General features: G+C 47.5%; 3 protein-coding genes across 3 annotated transcripts; all 3 read left to right on the top strand.

Annotated features, from left to right (window-relative positions):
* On the top strand, positions 2,233 to 4,239 carry LOC8063514 (myb-related protein 306). The gene is made up of 3 exons (XM_002463187.2): positions 2,233 to 2,749; positions 2,880 to 3,009; positions 3,118 to 4,239. The coding sequence occupies exons 1-3, from the start codon at positions 2,617 to 2,619 to the stop codon at positions 3,839 to 3,841; spliced, it is 987 nt and encodes a 328-aa protein (XP_002463232.1). The 5' UTR covers positions 2,233 to 2,616; the 3' UTR covers positions 3,842 to 4,239.
* LOC8063513 (origin of replication complex subunit 6) lies at positions 10,253 to 13,321 on the top strand. Its single transcript, XM_002463186.2, has 10 exons — positions 10,253 to 10,411; positions 10,508 to 10,554; positions 10,656 to 10,760; positions 10,847 to 10,927; positions 11,136 to 11,247; positions 11,338 to 11,400; positions 11,524 to 11,611; positions 11,750 to 11,847; positions 12,795 to 12,888; positions 13,012 to 13,321. The coding sequence occupies exons 1-10, from the start codon at positions 10,292 to 10,294 to the stop codon at positions 13,083 to 13,085; spliced, it is 882 nt and encodes a 293-aa protein (XP_002463231.1). The 5' UTR covers positions 10,253 to 10,291; the 3' UTR covers positions 13,086 to 13,321.
* LOC8079362 (transcription factor bHLH47) lies at positions 16,103 to 18,666 on the top strand. The gene is made up of 5 exons (XM_002463185.2): positions 16,103 to 16,391; positions 16,525 to 16,627; positions 17,057 to 17,175; positions 17,580 to 17,707; positions 17,972 to 18,666. The coding sequence occupies exons 2-5, from the start codon at positions 16,557 to 16,559 to the stop codon at positions 18,452 to 18,454; spliced, it is 801 nt and encodes a 266-aa protein (XP_002463230.1). The 5' UTR covers positions 16,103 to 16,391; positions 16,525 to 16,556; the 3' UTR covers positions 18,455 to 18,666.

Here is an 18,936-nt window from a genome sequence, read left to right as displayed (position 1 = left end):
ATATTTTGCAAAATTTTTGGGAACTAAACAAGGTTAAAATGCACTTTACAATTCTAGAGATGAGTAGACAAACTAGTAGTCTAGTCTAACTAGTACCACAACTATTTTTAGTCAGTGGATCCAAACGAGACTCTACTATACTTAACAAGAAAAATGGTGTTTTTTTTCACGAATGTTTGTCATTAAGAGGATATATAGCAGAGAAATTGTTCGCAAAATGAAAATTTGTCGTGAAGTGTGATACATACCAAGTCAAGTAAAAGAACTTGCATTTGTGCCAAGACTCGTGTATAAGTGTACCTACCAAGCCAAAACAAGAGTCCATGTAAAGTGACGCTGTACATCTACGGGTCTTTTGCGGAGGTGCGACAAATATAGTTGCTCATACATCCACTTAGGCCTTGTTTACTTTCAAAATTTTTTGTAAAATATAAATAGTGACACTTTCGTTTGTATTTGATAAATACTGTCCAATTATAAACTAACTAGGGTCAAAAGATTCGTCTCGTTAATTTCGACCAAACTGTGCAATTAGTTTTTATTTTCGTCTATATTTAATACTCCATGCATACGTTTAAAGATTCTGTGTGACGGAAAATCTGAAAAATTTTGCAAAATTTGTTGGGAACTAAAGAAGGCCTTACACTTTTCAGTGCCGTTGGCTAAACATATCACCCAGTACTACATGAGAGGGGAGAAGAAGGGAGAGTGGGTGAAGAAAAGAGGCAAAGGCAAAGGCAAGGAGGTCTTAAACCTATATGCTGAATCTAAAAGTCAATCAATAGTATTTTTATTTTATAACAAATTAACGAAAAATATTTTCAATCGTATCTTTTCGACTAAACAAACGGAGCCATAGAAGGAGACGAACATCTCCAATTCTCCATAGCCAGTCCACTGGCTTCGCCATTCGTAGTCCCAGAACAGCAAGCACTTCATCAAAGTGTTCGATTACAGTCTCTACCAACCAAACACGCGCTTAGCCCTGATACGTAGCGATCCTCAAGAATCGAAACGGTCACGCCACGCACCTACTGTGTATAGTGCGTACATAGGAGTACGATGATACGAGCACAGAGGCATTTGCGGAGGCGCGACAAAACAAAACAAAACAAAACACGGTTGCCTAGCCTAGCCACATGCATCTGCACCTGGGTCGTCGTCGTGGCTCGTGAGCCTGGATGACCAAAACGTCACTGCATCAACTGATCGACAACAAAGTAGTCTGAGGGGTAGTAATAGCGATTCCTTGACTGGGTCGTCTCGATCTCGTCTGGATACCACCGCGTCCGCGAGTACCCACACGCAGCGCAGCGCAGGAGGTCCGGCGGCCCCAGCGATCACCAGTGGTGTGTGGAAATTGAAGGGGGCACGCACATGAGATTGCTGCTGCCGGTGGAGCTCGCATTGAATCCAACGGGCCCGGGGAGACGTCGTGGAGAGAGGCGGCCGGAGGAGAGAGCGAGCAGCAGCCGCGGCCGCCGGGTCCTGAACGGGGATCGCATACGGCCAACGGGATGGAAACCAAGTGCGTGCGTTGCAACATGCCATATGCGGCCACGCACCCGGCGCGTTTAATGCAACGCGGCTCTCGCGACGCCCAGGGCAAAGGCGAGGCCATCAAGCCGGGCGGGCAATAGCTAGCGGCAGCAACAGCCAGGCAAGGCCCCGGCCGGCCACTGCTCACTTCACTGTGGCTGTACCGCCCCACCACCAGGCTGACTTTGCCACGAGCTAGGAGTAAATGCACGCTACTCCTACTCAAATCTCGTTTAATTTTCTCTCTACTCCACTCTCATTTTTCTCTCTCTACATTTGACTCTTCAAGTGACCTTTGCTAATACCCTAGCTGTCTCGGCATCCTGGGCCTTGTATACTTCCCAGAAAATTTTGCAAAATTTTTCACATTCCCCGTCACATCGAATCTTTAGACGCATGCATGGAGTATTAAATATAGACGAAAATAAAAACTAATTGCACAGTTTGGTCGAAATTGACGAGACGAATCTTTTGAGTCTAGTTAGTCCATGATTGGACAATATTTGTCAAATACAAACGAAAATGCTACAGTGTCCATTTCCCAAATTTTTTCGGAACTAAACAAGGCCCTGGCCGGCCCGGTTGCATTGGTTAGCCATAGCCCACAGCCCCACAAAAGGTCAGCGCTGTGCTTTGCTTTGGGCTTTGGCCGGCCGCGACGGCCACCGTTATATATACACGCCTACGCCTCACCCCCTTGGACCCTTGTCCTCAAGCCGCCACCACACCACCACCACCACACCGCCGAGTACCCATCTACCAACACGCGCGCGCTGGCTTCTTCTAGCTCGGTTGCTAGCAACAAGACACGGATCATCAGAGATAGAGAGAGAGAGCTCTGCTGATCTGACGGTCCCGCTCTTGTTCTTGTACGGCGCCGGTGGCTAGCAGCTGTAGCCTTTTTGTGTGTTGTTGTTGCCTACCACCACCACCACCACCACCCCGCAGCTCACTAACATCAATCACACACGAGCAAGCTAGCAATAACCTTGCCGCAAGCTAAGGGGAAGGTGAAAAAAGGGCCAGTTGTTTTTGCTCACGGAGATCGATCGAAAGAGGTCCTTGATCGACACCACCATGGTGAGGCCGCCGTGCTGCGACAAGGAGGGCGTCAAGAAGGGCCCCTGGACGCCGGAGGAGGACCTCGTCCTCGTCTCCTACATCCAGGAGCACGGCCCCGGCAACTGGCGCGCCGTCCCGGCCAAAACTGGTATGTTGTGCTAGATCGATGATCTGATCCATCACACACACTTCATTCCATTATTAGTAAAGATTATTAGAGCTAGCTAGAGATCGAGAGCTGATCGGTGGCGGCCGGATCGATTCTTGCGCGCATGCAGGGCTGATGCGGTGCAGCAAGAGCTGCCGGCTGCGGTGGACCAACTACCTCCGGCCGGGCATCAAGCGCGGCAACTTCACGGAGCAGGAGGAGAAGCTCATCATCCACCTCCAGGCCCTCCTTGGCAACAGGTACGGACGGAGATTTATTCATCCGCACATGGTGTTACAGCTGACGACGAGTGTGGCACATGGATGGATGGTGTTATTGACGGCAACCCATGGTGTTGTGTGGTGTAGGTGGGCGGCCATCGCGTCGTACCTGCCGGAGCGGACGGACAACGACATCAAGAACTACTGGAACACGCACCTCAAGCGCAAGCTGCAGAGCGGCGGCGGCGACGGGGCGGCCAAGCCGCCGGCGCACAGGCCGCCGTCGTCGTCCAAGGGCCAGTGGGAGAGGAGGCTGCAGACGGACATCAACCTGGCGCGCCGCGCGCTTCGCGAGGCCCTCACCCCGCTCGACGACCTCAAGCCGCCACAGCTGCAGCGCGACGCCACCGCCGTCGACGCGCCGGGCGCTGGCCTGGGCGTGGGCGGGGGCGACAGCCCGGCGTCGAGCTCGTCGGGCGCGTCGCAGTGCTCCCCGTCGTCGGCGCCTGCCGCTGCCGCCACCGCCGCGGGGCCGTACGTACTGACCACGGAGAACATCTCGCGGATGCTGGACGGCTGGGCTGGCCGGAAGGCCGCCCGCGGCGGCAGTCCGGGCACGCCCGGCGGCGCCGAGAGCGCGTCCACCGGATCCTCGGACGCGTCGGAGGTGTCGTACGGTGGCGGCGCCGCCGTCACGCTGGCGGCAGCTGGCGGGCCGGTTTTCGAGTTCGAGACGAAGCCGACCGTGCCGCCGGCCCAGCAGATGCCGCTGTCGGCGATCGAGTCGTGGCTGTTCGACGACGACAGCCACTTCCACCATGTCCAGAGCGCCGGCGTGCTCGATGCGGCCCCCATGGATTACCCGTTCTAGGCTTCTAGCTAGTGTGTCCAAGTGATCCAGATCAAGCTAATCCCCCGTCAAGCAAGGAGTGTGGTGTGATTACAGCGCGCGCTGTCTCCTAAAGAAAACTACATAGATCCTGCAGTACGTCAGTGACTAATCAATAGTCGGCTAGCTAGCTGTTGTAAATCGGTCACTTGATCAAGTCGTTTACGTAGGATCTGCGTAGTTTTCATTTAGATTCCAAACAACATATACAGAACCACTCCATGCTGCTATGACGGAGTATGTTCTTGGGACTTTCTTCTATTTTTTAGCCTTTTGTCTAAGAAGTAAAACTTGAGTACGTAGATCCCCTTGTGCAAGTTGCATGTTGTGTGGGAAAATAACCAGTAATGAGTAATCCTATGTCAAATACTTATCATAAATTGTCTTCTTGTTCTACAACAACTACTCTTCAGCTAAGAAACCGTATTTTCCTCTCATACCCTTTCAGCATCAACATGAGCCAAAATTCAACGAAACGTATATATAGCTGTCACTAATATAGCAGATATTTTTGAGTTTTCATGTCTCTTGAGTTTTGCATGTATCAATTTCATTTCATCGTATTGAATTTTGTCTTCTTTGCCAGAGTCGACAACTCCTGAAAAGATGCTTATATATATAGCGTTCAAACAAAAAAAAATCAAGAGTATGATTTCACGCGTATTTCATTAAAAAAATACCGAAAGAACAATTTACACAACACAGTTAGGAGAACCTTCAGCATTTTTTTCCCCGAGGAGGTCCTGCGCATATAGTTTTACATACTCTATGCAATACTAGGGAAATATCTAGTGTACTTTAATCACTCGTCGCTCCTTCGTAGTTTTACATTTACAGCAATGTTGGAGAAACATATATTGTGCTTAAATCAAATGTACAAAGCTCTCGAGATCATTTTAGGTATGGGTAGCCTCTGGTAGGCTTGTAGCTAAGAGCTTATGCGCTATGAAGAATGAACATGTAAAAAAAAATGTCATGTCTGGTCTTTAGAATATATAATGTACTCCGTTCGGTATGGAATTGCCGTTTCGGACGCCGTATCGTTTTGGAACATTCCTAGCTAGCCATTTTTCATATGCAAAGTAAACTTTAAACTTCACTATATGGACGCGACGGAATTAGGAATTTTAAGCAGTGACGACGTAACTCTTTAAACTTAAGTACTTAACTATATGGATTACTACAACCGAAACTCAAGTCTTTTTTTTGAAAGTCAGGTTTATTGTGGGAACAACAGAACTAGAACAAAAATCTCGTGTTAGTTGCGCCGTAGCACATTTAGCACACCATATGTTGGCTCAAAAACCACTAATATCTCGTCATTTCGCAGATACTAAAAAAAAGAGCACATGCAGGCATCTTTAAAACATTTTAGATAACAGTACCTGTTGACTGTTACTATAACTGCGCGACCCAATAATCATACTAACTATCCGAAGCAGTACTACCTAGCTGGTACACAGTTTCTTCTCGCTCTAAAAACTGAGCTGTACAAGTGCTACTAAGTCAATGCCATCAATGTCTGTATAGGTATAACATCTTTAAATTTTACATTTGTTTCTTTTTAAACAATCAGAAACTTTGGCAGTCCTTAAATACACGACATGTGTGATGGGCTTGACTCCGAGTCCCAGCGACGACGACGACACCGGCACGCAGCCTCGTCGCCAGCCCATCCATATGCACCCAACGACCACTCACTCAATCATGCACTAGTGCACGCATAATTTCTTTTTCGTCACATTCCCGAGCTGTAAAAATGGTGAAAGGGACTAAAGTGGCATGGCATCCATATCCGTGGGCACCCTGCACTGCATGCACACCCTTGCCAAATGGCCATGTTGCAATGCATGCCATGCCATGCATTCACAGCTCTTTGCATCGCACACAGAAACACAGGCTCTCTTTTCTTGCTGAAACCTGCATGAGCGCCCAGGCAAGAAGCTTTTGCATCAGAGGCCTTGAATTGAATGCTCTGATGAGGATTTGTGAGAAGATGGAGCACATATTCAAGCCAGATGGCCCCCAGTGCGGCCGGCCTTTGAATCTAGACTACAAGGACACTTTCGACGTGAGATTTTTTTTCTCGTACCACCGGCAAAATAAACACAAAATGAGAGTGGTTTCAGCGCCTGGAGATGTGTACGCTAGTACATTACATACTAGTAACAGCATTGTTTTTCCTCTGTTGACAGTGACGCTTGCGGCAAATATAATGCACCGTGCCCTGCGCGTTCATGACAACTAATCCATCTTCAGTTTCTAGCCAATCCATCTTCAGATTCTAGTGGAGGGCGGACGACGCTGCAATTTCCCTTGAGGCCCCATGCTGTTCGAGGCTCGTCAAATAGTGCAACTGATCATAACCATATCAACGGGCATAGACAAATTGGAACCCACCTAATACGGTACCTGAGATGCTAATTACTCCGTGTAATGAACACGATCCTTCGCTCCGTGGTGACATGGTCATATTCGCCCGATCCGATCCTGTCTGTTTATATTTCCTCCAACAGGGAGGACAAGACGTGCATGTCATCATTGTATCAGGGAGAAGAAAAATGCGTCGTGTTACAGCTCATGCCAGTTTAGAGAACGGAGCACACCATATGCTGCAGTTTAGCTTCCCATCTTGTCCCAGCGCTGTAATCGTGCTTGCATTTGTGATCGATTGCAGATCATCAATGCTTTAGCTGACCTAAACAGTGGCTTAACACCTTGGTCGACTCTGGACGTCTGCTATTGTCACACACGCTTTACAGACAGGACAGAGAGACGACTGAGAGCATGCATCCATCCATCCATCCATGTTACCATGTCACAGGTTACGTGCTACTGACAACCCCAACTGCATTTTGCGTCTGTGATCACACGGGTTTAACATAACTGCCCGTGATGGCACAAAATGCCGGTGAGGCAGCCAACGGAAACGGAACCCGATTGCGCGTCACAACACCCGTGGGCCAACGTGGAAAAAGATACTACGACGTGTACGTAGAGAGCGAACAAAAGAAAAGGGAAAAAAAAAGTAGAGTAAAAAAGAAAACCAGGCAGCAAAAGCCGATGGTTGTCGTGAGGCTGAGGCCCACGCGCGTGTATCCTGACCTCCCTGGCTCCCATGGGCGGGCCGCGGGACATGGCAGTTCGGCGAGCTTTTGCTTGGCTTGCCCAGGCTGGCCGACACGGCATGTTTCTCCATTAACTGCTCGCCGAGACCCCCAGCGCGCGAGGATATGCATGCATGCATGCATGCAGTGCAGCACCGGGAGCACGCACGCACTGCGCGTAATGTCTTCCGAGTACCGGCGGTGGTACATCGCATACCGACCGACCAACTTGCTGTCCAGCTTCCGTCCCGAACGTGTGGTACTAGACCGCAGCGCACGTTGCTTCTCTGCTGTGTGTCAGTGCAGGCAGCGAGCGTACCAGGCAGGAGCAGCGCGATGCATGGCTTTGCCGTAGCACCACGCCAACAGCCCCCGGGGATTAGCAGTCGATCCTCCATGCCTATGCAGCGCTCCTGTACTGCTGCTGTTCAGCAACGGAGCAAGAGCAATCATGCACTCGCCCGAGCGTCGGACCAATGAGGCCCGACGGCAGTACGTGTCGACGTACGCGCCAGGTCAAATGGCATTATATATTTATATTAGTCCGAGGCGATGGCGACCCGGCACGCGCGCGACGCGACGCGACGGCCGGCCGGAGGGCCGAACCAAGCCAGCTAGCCTGCCAGGGAGGGACCAGCAGAGTGTCGGGGCGGTCCGTTCCCTCCCGAAGAGGCAAATGCCGTGGACGAGGCGTTTCCTCGGTCGATCGACGCGGTCACGCTGATCGGCGGCCCTCCTGGCGCGCCACCGAACGAACGCGACGAGCCGAACTGGTTGTCGGCACGCGTTCCCATCGGCGAAGGCGATCGCACGAGCTGCCGCGGCGAACTCGCTGGGGGCAGCTGCGGCGTGCTTGCCTGCCACCGCAGCCGCCGCCACCCCAGCCCTGCCGCGCGCGGAAGGCACGCGTGGGGTTGCTACATCTGGCGGGCGGCGCGCGGGCTCCACGACGGCTCCTGCGGTGCCATCCGGTCCGCTCCTCGTCGTGCGTCCGTGATGAGATACCCCGCCCAACGGGGCTTCCAGGTGCAAATGGTTGGTTGAATTCGCGCAGCGGCGGCAGGCAGCAACGACGGTGCGCCGTACCGTACTAGGTGCCTGGCTGGCTCAGCTGTTACTCGTGGGCTCGTGGCCCAGGCAGCCGGCCGGCCGCGGGCCATCGATGCGTGTCGTGGCGTCGCAGGAGTCGGTAAATGGCGCGTGCGTGCGTGCGCGCCAGGGTAAACACGCACGTCCGACGCCAATCCTTTGGTACGGCGCATCTTTCCTGTCAAATCTTAAGGCGGATCTCTTTCCGTGGCCGGACGGTGCTCGGGGGTCCCCGTCAAACCGGTGCACGCCGTTCAGCCGTTGGCTCTAGTTACGGTGAGCTCGGTTGGTTTGCCACCGGGGCACTGCCAGACTCTCGCCAGTGCTAGTAGGCATGCAAGGTGTTCGAAATACGTTTTTCGTAGACGATATGTGCATTTCTGCGAAGGCAACGTGACCTCTCGTCTCGTATGTGCACACACTTGAAACACGCGACTCTTGAAACACAGTCCAATTGTTTAAATTTCTCGATATGTTGGCAAATCATTCTAAAATCTAAGAGTGGTGTGGACGCATCAATCCAAAAAATGAAGATACATAGTAGTAGTATCAACAAGCTATATGCAGTTTCACTAAACTTAACCGTGATGTGTGTGGCATGCCCTAATTTTAAACTAACCATGCACCTCGTCCCTTGAAAGGCATGACATGATTGTGTGAATTTCTAAAATCATTAAAAATTAGTCTAACATTGAAGTGACCAATAATCCAAATAACAAAGTATTCTCTACGTACTTACAAAGAAAGTCGTTTAAGACAGCAACATCGTCTTCAAAGCCTAACTTTGACTCTCTTTTTTTACAAAAATTATTTATCAAAAAGTGGTAGTTTTAAGAGACAAGTCTTTTAACCCTAATTAGTTCATGACTGGAGACTAATTACTATAGCTACAAATGTGTTACAGTATCCAAAAACTTTTCTTTCCACAAATTAAACAAGACCTTATATAAGTAATAGTGAAAAGTTAAAACCACACCATATTTGTTCCCACGTATCAATGAATAGCCAAAAACCCAACTCTATACTCTCCTGGTTCCTAAAACAAGTTTGTTTTGAGGTTATTTTAAGTCAAACATTTTAAACTTTAGCTATAATAAATTATTCCTTCCATAATAGAAAATAAATTCGTTTTAGACAAGGTTTGGATCAAAATATTGAGAATATAAATTATGAATAACTTTTAAGTTATTCAGTTTGGAAATACAAAAACTATATGAATAGATTTGTGTTAAAAATACTTTCATAAATATATAAATAGATCACTTTTTTGATAAATATTTTTAGAAGAATAAAAAGTCAAAGTTATATTTTGAAGACTGTGTCGTTGTTCAAAATGACTTCATTTTTAAGTATGGATGGAGTATTTTGGATTGATTTTGGAAATATAAAAGTGATGTAAGTAGATTCATCTCAAAATATAGTTGCATAAAAATATATATTGACCGTATTTTTTATAAATATCTTATAGAAATAAACAGGGGTCCAAGTCGTTTCTTATAGACCGTGTAGCGGTGTAGGCGTTCAAAACGACTTGCTTTAGTGAACTGGAGGGATTGTGTTATAAGAATCGCTGTAGAGAAGATTTATTTTTCATTCTACCTTTTTTTTACCGATTCAATTCATGTTTGAACTTTTTTTAGGACAACTTTGAACTATATATAAATAATAATCACCTAGAAAAAAATAAACTAGTATGAACTATACAATGCTCTGGGGCTTGTTTAGTTCCAAAAAATATTGCAAAATCGATAATGTTGCATTTTCGTTTGTATTTGACAAAAATTGTCCAATTATAGACTAACTAGGCTCAAAAGATTCGTCTCGTCAATTTCGACTAAACTGTATAATTAGTTTTTATTTTCATCTATATTTAATACTCCATGCATGCATCTAAAGATTCGATGTGATGGAAATCTGAAAAATTTTGCAAAATTTTTTGGAACTAAACAAGGCCCTGATAAGAACAAAGCAGGGCCCAATGGTTCAGCAGTTCAGCACTTCAGCCCATCACATCACGCAACCCCACCCTCCTCTGCAGAGGAAAAATAGAGACCGCACGACATGCTAGGCGCGAAACAATACGATTCCCTCCTCCCGCCATTTCCTCGCCCGCCAAAACGATCCCGAAACCGCCCAAATCGCCACTATTTGTCCGCGCCAAAATGCCCCAATCCACCTCTTTCTCCCCGTCCCCATTCCCAGCACCGATCCGCGCCCCTCTGACGCGCCGGCGGTCATGGACATGTCGGCGATCGCCGCGCGCCTCGGCCTCTCGGGGTCCCGCCCCGTCATCCGCAAGGCCGGCGAGCTCCGCCGCCTCTGCGACGTCAACTTCAACTCCTCTGTCCTCGGCATCGTAAGCGGCCCGGACTGCCCACCCTCTTCCCCGATTTCCCGTTCTTCTTCCGCCGCGCGGACGTGCCTCTGACCTGAGACCTGTGTGCTTTTGCAGGGCGAGGTCTGCAAAGCCATCATCTGCCTGGAGATCGCAGCGTCCAAGTGAGTCCGGGTTTGCTGGTCAACTGTTCGATGAATTGCCCGTGCAGGGAACCTTCTAGGCCCTATATTGACCCGTGTCATTTCGTTTGCTGATTGAGCAGGTTACAGGTGATATTTGACCGGGCGGAGGCTGTGCGTATGAGCGGGATGTCTGAGAAGGCGTACATCAGATCATTCAATGCGCTCCAAAATGGTCTTGGTGTCAAGTATGCTTCTTTTTCCTTTCTGTTTCGCCCGTTCAGAGTATCAAATTCCTACCTTGTGATTATTTAGGTGAAATATGGTCTTGTAGGACGACTTTGGATGTGCGTGAATTGGGCATCCAGTTTGGTTGTGTCAGGCTGATACCTTTTGTTCAGAAGGGTTTGTCACTGTAAGTCTTCTCTCATGGCAGTCCGATTGCACTTGCATCAATATTTGAGGGCCTATTATTGTGAATTTTATCTCGAGACCATGAATTGTATCTCGGGACCATGAATTGTAGACTATGTCACTATGAGGTTCATTGAAAGCATGCTCAAGTTTGCAAGTTGCAACCTGATGTTTCAATGTTATATTGAGGGTAGATTTCAACATTTCAGCTATAAGGAGCGCTTCCTTGCTGCATTGCCACCTTCACGCCGGGCAAGCACTGACTTTGGTCGACCAGTGTTTACTGCAGCAGCATTCTACTTATGTGCGAAGAGGCACAAGGTGCTTGCCTGTTTCAGTAACAGTGTACTTTGTTCTTCTGCAATGCATAGGATTCTTTAGTGCTCAAGCTTTCCTTTTTCTTTCTTGTAGCTCAAGGTTGACAAACTAAAGCTGATAGATCTATGTGGCACATCCAGCTCCGAGTTTACAACGGTACAGTTTATTCATATCCTCTTTGTATGTTTGCGCATAGCTGCACTGTGCACTTGTGCTGTGTGCTCACTTGAATTGTTTACTGTACATATGCTATTTTCTTACTTTCAGTTCTGATTTCAGGTTTCAACATCAATGACAGATCTCTGCTTTGATGTTTTTGGGATAGCCAAGGAGAAGAAGGATCCAAAGTCCATCAAAGGGAACAGAGGTACCTACATACTTATTGTTGATCCATTCCTTACATCATAGAGTTACTCATCCACTTACATAGCAAAAATACATTCTACAAATAAAAATTTGTGTTGCTAACTATCCATTGAACTCCTATGTTTTGTCCTTGTTGCAGAATTGCTGGATGTTTTGCCAAGCAAAAGGAAACATGAAGATGACAGTGATTCATCTGGATCTGATGAATCGTCAGACGACGATCAAGATGAACTAGATGTATGTACCTGAATACTTCTGGTTGCTTTTGGATTACTGATCTCACTTTTTTTTGAATTGCATCTAATAAATATCTTAGTAAGTACTGAGTTTAATTTACATTTTGAATTGCATGTCATGGAACACAACTACTCTGATATGCTTTTCCCTATGAAAAATGGTTTTATATTTAATTTTTATTCCTGTTTGAAATTTTCCTGCATCGTAAAAGTTGCTAGTAGTTCAGTTTCTTGTATATGGCTTTCACCTGCATGAAACCCTGTCCACATCCTTTATTACCAGGAGTATATATAATCCTGGTTTAATGAACTAAATTTTATGAGTAATCAGTCAATATCTTAATCAACTAAGTTTTTTGAGTAATCAATCAGTATCCCCGTGGTTGAATTGAATGTTATCAAATATAGTCTATGTACATGCTAGATGGCTGAAGTCTGAATGAACTAAAAGACACATAAAAGTCAGTACTGAAAGAAGTCATTTCTTCTGCAGCAGTGCAATTTTGATGGTTCTTATTACTATCTAACAGTGAGCAATAGTAGCTGCATCCAATGATCTAATCCTTTCTTCTGTGCCGTGATGTGCTAAAACATGGTCTTGCTGCATGCCTGCATCCACACATTTTTCCCGTTCAGGTTACTTCTGCAATGTCTATACCTTGTTTAGTTCGCAAAAATTTTCATTTTTGGCTACTGTAGTACTTTCGTTTTTATTTGACAAACATTGTCCAAACAAGAAGTAACTAGGCTCAAAAGATTCATCTCACAAATTACAAGTAAACTGTGCAATTAGTTTTTATTTTTATCTATATTTAATGCTCCATGCATACGACCAAAGATTCGATGTGACGGAGAATCTTGAAATTTTTTGCGAACCATTTGAGCTAGCTTTTTACCTGTATTCTTTCGGGTGACTGCCTGACTGCTGTCTGCTTGTTCTGATGTCAGTTACCAACTCACAAGAGGCGCAAGAAGATGGAGAAAGAAGCATACAATGATTGGAAGTCATCTGTTCTCTCCTCGAACAAGAAAACCAAAACAGGTTTGTGGTTTGCCCTGTTCTGCATCCCGACTAATTATTATTTTCCCTAAAAAAAGGGCTATTTATTATTTTTTTCTCAATCCAACCTCATGTCTGACGAGATTAGTTTCCTTCTGTTTCCAGACCCTGCCAAGCCTAGGAGGCAAGCTCAACTTAACTTTAAGAAGCCGGCAGAAGTACCTTCTGCAGCCAACTAGATAAACCTGAGCCCTATTCGCAACAAATGGAATTGCTGGGACTGAAAATGGTCTATGCTTTATCCTGATCGATGTTGCTTATGAACCGCAAAAAAGGGGGAAAAATCAGACGCCTTTGTTCCTTGTTTTTATTTATCTTTGTGACATAACTTATTCATGAAAAATGCTCCTGGGCAACACCCTGGTGTAAATGGCATGTTCATATTCTAGTATTACATGTGAAATGTGTTGATTCTTGAATGACTCGTTGGTTTGTCATTTCATCTGTAGTCTCCTTGAGTCCTTGGTGCCGTCAGTCCAATTGGTGCCAGCTACACCCTGACGCTCTGGCGTTAGGCGTAGCCAGTGTCAACTGTCCGCGTGGGCATCTGGACTCATGGTTCTAAAAAATACGAGATAATACCGAAAATATCTCTTCAAGTGATCAAATCGTCAAGGAACTGAGTCACCCAGATTGAAAAGTACGAGTGAAAGTGCTTCTGACGTCCGTTGCGCTTAACCTAATGCAGGCCTTGTCCTTTAGTCCAAGTTGCGGTACTTTTTAGTAGAGTATATTTCGTAATCGCGAGCTCGTCGTGTTCGTTCGTGATGCGCTGGCCGCTGGGCATGGAAAAACATGGCTCTTGGTGTCGTGCGTGGTCGTGTGGCCGTGTGGGCGTTTCTGTCTGGAGCCCGGAGACCCCAGAGCCCTCGAGTCGAGTCCGCAGGCGCGGGCGAAGGGGCAGAGCGGCACGCGGCCGAGAGCCGCGGGGCACGAGCAATCCTGTGTAAAGATGGCAACGGGGAATTCCCCGTCGGAGAATAAGCCACCATCCCCGTCCCCGCAGAGGGGAATTTTTCCCATCCCCGTCCCCGTGAACAACCACGGGGAGCACTCTGGCACCATCCCCGATCCCCGACGGGGATCCCATCCCCGCATACAAGGTTCACATATTCATCTAGACATATAAATCTAGTAGCAAGGTTCAAAATTCCTAAAAGATATGTTCGCGGCAGTCACGGACACGACCACCACGGCGATGGAATGGGCCATGGCGGAGCTCGTCACGCACCCGCGCGCCATGCAGAGAGCGCAGAACGAGGTCCGCGCGGCAGCGGCCGGCTCCACCAGCGTCAACGAGGACCACATCGCGCAGCTGGACTACCTAAAGGCCGTGGTGAAGGAGACGCTCCGGCTGCACGCGCCGCTGCCGCTGCTGGTGCCCCGGGAGCCGGCGGCGGACACCGAGATCCTGGGGTTCCACGTCCCGGCGCGCATGCACGTGCTGGTCAACGCCTGGGCCATCGGCCAGGACCCCGCGGCATAGGAGCGCGCCAAGGAGTTCGTGCCGGAGAGGTTCTTGGGCGGCACCGCCGCCGCATCGTCGACTTCAGGGGGCAGCACTTCGAGCTGCTGCCGTTCTGCACCGGCAGGAGGATGTGCCTCGGGCTCCGGTTCGTAGAGGCAAGCGGTCGCGCCGACGTCGCTGGGGGTCGACCGGTCGAGCAGTCTCGAGCTCAAGCACTCGGGCTGGGGAACGGGGATGAGCGCGACTCGCACAGCCGTAGAGCCGTCGCGCCGGCGCCGCTGCCACTCACTTCGCTGGGGATGGGGAATGGATTGGAGACTCTCGTGTGGAGTATTGGACTGCGCTGCGGCTGCGGGGGTGGGGAGTGGCCGGGTGGGGGCTGGGATTTAGGGTTAGCAGTTAGCAGCGCATATATATATATTTCGGTGATAATGGGCCTCTTTACATGGGTCTGGCACCCTCGATGGCTCTTCACGGGGCGGGGATGCGGGGATCGGGGTCGGGGACCTGGGAACCATCCCCGTCCCCGCCATCCCCGACGGGGACAACTATTCTACCAGTTTTATCTCCGTGGGGATCAAATCTTCTCCATCCCCATCCTCTAATGGAAGAATTCTCCGCGGAGAAACGGGGATAGGGTCCCCGTTGCCATCTTTAATCCTGTGGATGCTGGGCAAACTACGTCCGGGGCCAGCGGCGCCGCCTGGGCGCGTGTGCCTGCCACGCGCCCCGCACTACCCAGTACCCACCTCCCCGCCCGATGCGATCCCTTGATCCCTTCCCTTCAGCTCTTTTGCTACACTACACTTCACCAACCCCGCGGAAAACGCCAAAACGGTGCCGTGACCTGAGACGGATGGGTTACATGGGTAGTTTGTTTCTATTGTTGACTGCTCGAATTCTTCTGAACGTAACGTGAGCATGCATGGCTGAAATTTATCTCGAGGTTGCCATGACTAAAATGCGCCGTTACTTGCACGGTGCGTGTGCGTATATTCTGCGAATTGTTTAAAACAAAGTATATTACTAGCACTGGCACGGTGAGTATATATTAGCAGAAAAACACTACTCACTCCATCCCAAATTATAAGTCATTTCAAAAATCTTAGATAGTCAAAACATTTCAAGTTTTACCAAATTTATATGATAGCATAATAATATTTATGATACCATCTAAGTATTATTAGGTTCCTCATTAGTTATATTTTCATCATAATATCTACTTGATGTCATAAACCTTTCTATTTTTTCTATAATATTGATCGAATTTGAGATACTTTAATTTTCAAAATTTTTAAAATAACTTATAAACTGAGGTCCTGTTTGGTTCCACCAACTAAATTTTAGCTAGATAAACTTTAGTCACTTTAGTAGCTAAAGTTCCAAACATATTGACTAAAAAGAGCTAAAATAGTTTAGCTCCATTAGTCACCCAAGAATAGCTAAAATAATTTTAGATAGCTAAAATTTAGCAAGGGGAACCAAACTAAGCCCTGAGATAGAGGGAGTACTTGGGTGATAATGTAACCATTTCTTTGGGCCTGGAAAGAAGGGCGGTGCGGCGTGCGGCATTGGCACATGTAGGGCGCTGGTGGTGGCGGTGGCGTGGTGGCGATGTCATGGTCATCCCATCCCATCCGGAGAACGCGCCAGGGCGGAGCAGCGGTGGGTGCCTCCCACACGCCCCGCGCGTGTCGCCGTCTAGCCCACCGGACCTGGCAACTACCCTTTCCTCCGTCACGCGGGCCACGCCACGCCCTGGCCCCAGGGATCAGCGAGACAGGGATCGCAGCTCCTCCCTCCGCTCCGGTTCTTCTTCCTGCCCCGCCGTGGGACCCGCCCTCGTCCCCTTTCTTCTCCCTCTCCTCCTCCTCCTCCTCCCTGCCTATCCATCCTCGTCCTCGGTCCTCCCCAGCAATCGAAGACAAGGGCAGAGCTGAACCGAGCCAGGTCAAATCTGGCCGCACCGCGTAGCTTCTCTCTCATCCTGGCCTCGATTCGTGGTTGTTTTGGGAAGGTGAGGGTCGTTCTACCCTAGTCCTTGCTCTCTCTCTTTTTTTTCTTCGCCCTCGGCGTCGATGACGAACGCGTGGCTGCTTTGTGGTTAGGGTGTTGGGAACTGACGCGGAGCTCTTGATTTGTTGTTGCAGGAGAGGTATCGGATCAGGTCCCTTGATCACTCATGGTGCCCAGGGACAGGGCGCATAGCGCCACAACTGCCACCGCGGCCCCGGCGGAGAACCTCGTTCAAGGGTGAGTCTTCGGTCGCGACTCGTGAATAGTCAAGGAAAAACTAAAAACAGCAGACACATCTGTTGTTTTTCTTTCGCGTTTGATCGCCGTTGGTCTTTGGGCTTTGTAAGGGAAGAGCACTAGCTACACAGCAATCTGTACACCTACTCTTTTATGATCAGTAGTGTTTCTTGTCCATGTCCGCTAGCGTAGTTTAGAATCATGTCTAACGAATCGGTCTAAAGCTCTATTTAATACAAAATGGTCTATAGCTGTTGGAGGGAAAAATTTTATATGAACCACTTGGCTCTGTATGATTTGCACCCTGTATCTGCAAAACTGGTGTAAGCAAATGTGGATGTTTGTCACTGAATAATTGACTAGTGAATTATCAAGCTTTTCTACTACAAGTGCATGACACGATTTATGCTGATGCTGAATACCTGACAGGCCTATCCTGAACAACAAGTGCGAAAAGAAGGCTCCAAAGAAAGTACATAAATCTGAGAGGGAGAAGCGTAAGCGCGACAAGCAGAATGATCTCTTTGGCGAGCTGGGAAACATGCTAGGTATAGTATGTGGTCTGTTACAAATTTAACCTACTTACATGATCTATGGCTGGACAGCATTAGTGTGTTTCTTTCTTAACTCGAAGAATCCATTGTGTTTTGTTTTATAGAGTGCCATACTGTTAATTCCATATCATTTTGTCCAGGTCAATGTAGTTTGCGAATCACCTGTGTGCCTGCTGTTTGTTGATTCTATTTAGTTTTGGATTTCCATGTCCTAACTTTAAGAGTTTAGCATGTTTATGTAGTTATGTGGAATAATATTGAACACACACTTGACATTGTTATACAGACATCTTGCAACAAGTGCTCCATGCATACATGGTTATTGATTATTTGCCTCAACTCTACTTTTGCTCAAAGTTACATTTATATTTTTCCTAAGCAATGTCATCTCTTTTCAGAACCTGATAGGCAGAACAATGGGAAGGCATGCATATTAAGTGACACTACACGGATACTTAAAGATCTACTTTCACAAGTAGAATCTCTTCGAAAGGAGAACAATACGCTGAAGAATGAATCTCATTATGTAAGTGTGCTCCTCCCATTTCTGAAAACCGACCATATCATGACTTGGGGAATTTTAATTAAATTGTCCTTGAATTTGATTAATTTGATGTTCTGTAGACTGTAGGTAGTAATTTATGAACGAGAAAACTCTGTGGGTAGTAAATTTTTGTCCTAAGAAAATATTTTGCAAGTATTAGCAAATAAGTCTTATAGTACCACTTGAAAAGATTTGCTATATCCTAGTCAGTAATTCAATATGTGCTTCCTTCATTTTTCAAAACAGGTTGCCTTGGAGAGAAATGAACTACTGGATGAAACCAATGTGATCCGTGGTGAAATCTCAGAACTTCAAAATGAGCTGAGGATGCGGCTAGAAGGCAACCCTATCTGGAGTCATGACACTTCTAGATCAAATATTACAGCACCTCATCCTGCGACCACAGTATTTACATTGCAACATTCAGCACATCCACAAGTCATTGCAACAATGGCACTTCCTCTGCAACAGCCAGCAGTCGTTGAGCAATCTTATGCTGCCCCACGGCGGGAGCTACAGCTATTCCCTGAAGCTGCACCTACTGAAGATACTGAGCCACCACAAAACCAGGGGATCTCTAATAATGTGATGCGGCCCCAGGCAAGATACCCACCAGTAGTGACAACTTTGCCTGTACATGTATATCCAGTCCTTCCAAGAATGGAAGATGAGCAATGCAGCAGCGGCACTACTAGTAGCAGAGAGGAAGGCGGGGTCGGCAACCGCTAACAGCTCAATTAGAAAACGAGATCTGGTTCACAGCTTGAAAAGTTTTCGTAGTTTCAAGTTTAATGTTTCCGTTATAGCTGATGTGCTAAAGAAACCTTAAAACCTATGCGGCTATGTGCCTCCATGTGTAAATATCATTCCACCCTGTATTACCTTTACCTGAACTTAAATCTTCAACAGTTCGATGGGAGCAATCTATCTTTGTTCGTTCACTTTGAAGTTTATCTGTAGTACTTGTACGGTACTAATATATTCTCTCCGAACAAAAAAACATGTAATTCTAGCACAGTATCATGGTTTAGTTTCTCAAGTTTGATTAGTTATAGATAAAAGAATATCAATATTTATGATATCAAATAAGGGTGTGTTTGGTACTACTTCACAAACTCTCCTCCACGTACTCCATAGTGGAGCAGCTCTATAAAAAACTAGAGTTCATGGAGTACACAACTCTGCCATTTTTCCTCGAACTGAATGCGTTG

Source organism: Sorghum bicolor, chromosome 2 (assembly GCF_000003195.3).
Source record: "Sorghum bicolor cultivar BTx623 chromosome 2, Sorghum_bicolor_NCBIv3, whole genome shotgun sequence".
In the NCBI taxonomy this organism is placed as follows: domain Eukaryota; kingdom Viridiplantae; phylum Streptophyta; class Magnoliopsida; order Poales; family Poaceae; genus Sorghum; species Sorghum bicolor.
The sequence above is the reverse complement of the archived record's forward strand: the minus strand, read 5'-3'. Positions and strand labels throughout refer to the sequence as shown.

What these genes read in the sequence shown, in the direction of transcription:
- LOC8063514 (XM_002463187.2), top strand. Translation starts at nt 2,617, where the DNA reads ATGGTGAGGCCGCCGTGCTGCGACAAGGAGGGCGTCAAGAAGGGCCCC. An exon ending in CGCCGTCCCGGCCAAAACTG is followed by an intron (nt 2,750 to 2,879) that starts GTATGTTGTGCT and finishes GCGCGCATGCAG; the next exon opens with GGCTGATGCGGTGCAGCAAG. An exon ending in CAGGCCCTCCTTGGCAACAG is followed by an intron (nt 3,010 to 3,117) that starts GTACGGACGGAG and finishes TGTGTGGTGTAG; the next exon opens with GTGGGCGGCCATCGCGTCGT.
- LOC8063513 (XM_002463186.2), top strand. Translation starts at nt 10,292, where the DNA reads ATGGACATGTCGGCGATCGCCGCGCGCCTCGGCCTCTCGGGGTCCCGC. An exon ending in CAAAATGGTCTTGGTGTCAA is followed by an intron (nt 10,761 to 10,846) that starts GTATGCTTCTTT and finishes ATGGTCTTGTAG; the next exon opens with GACGACTTTGGATGTGCGTG. An exon ending in TATGTGCGAAGAGGCACAAG is followed by an intron (nt 11,248 to 11,337) that starts GTGCTTGCCTGT and finishes TCTTTCTTGTAG; the next exon opens with CTCAAGGTTGACAAACTAAA.
- LOC8079362 (XM_002463185.2), top strand. Translation starts at nt 16,557, where the DNA reads ATGGTGCCCAGGGACAGGGCGCATAGCGCCACAACTGCCACCGCGGCC. An exon ending in CGAGCTGGGAAACATGCTAG is followed by an intron (nt 17,176 to 17,579) that starts GTATAGTATGTG and finishes ATCTCTTTTCAG; the next exon opens with AACCTGATAGGCAGAACAAT. An exon ending in TGAAGAATGAATCTCATTAT is followed by an intron (nt 17,708 to 17,971) that starts GTAAGTGTGCTC and finishes TTTTCAAAACAG; the next exon opens with GTTGCCTTGGAGAGAAATGA.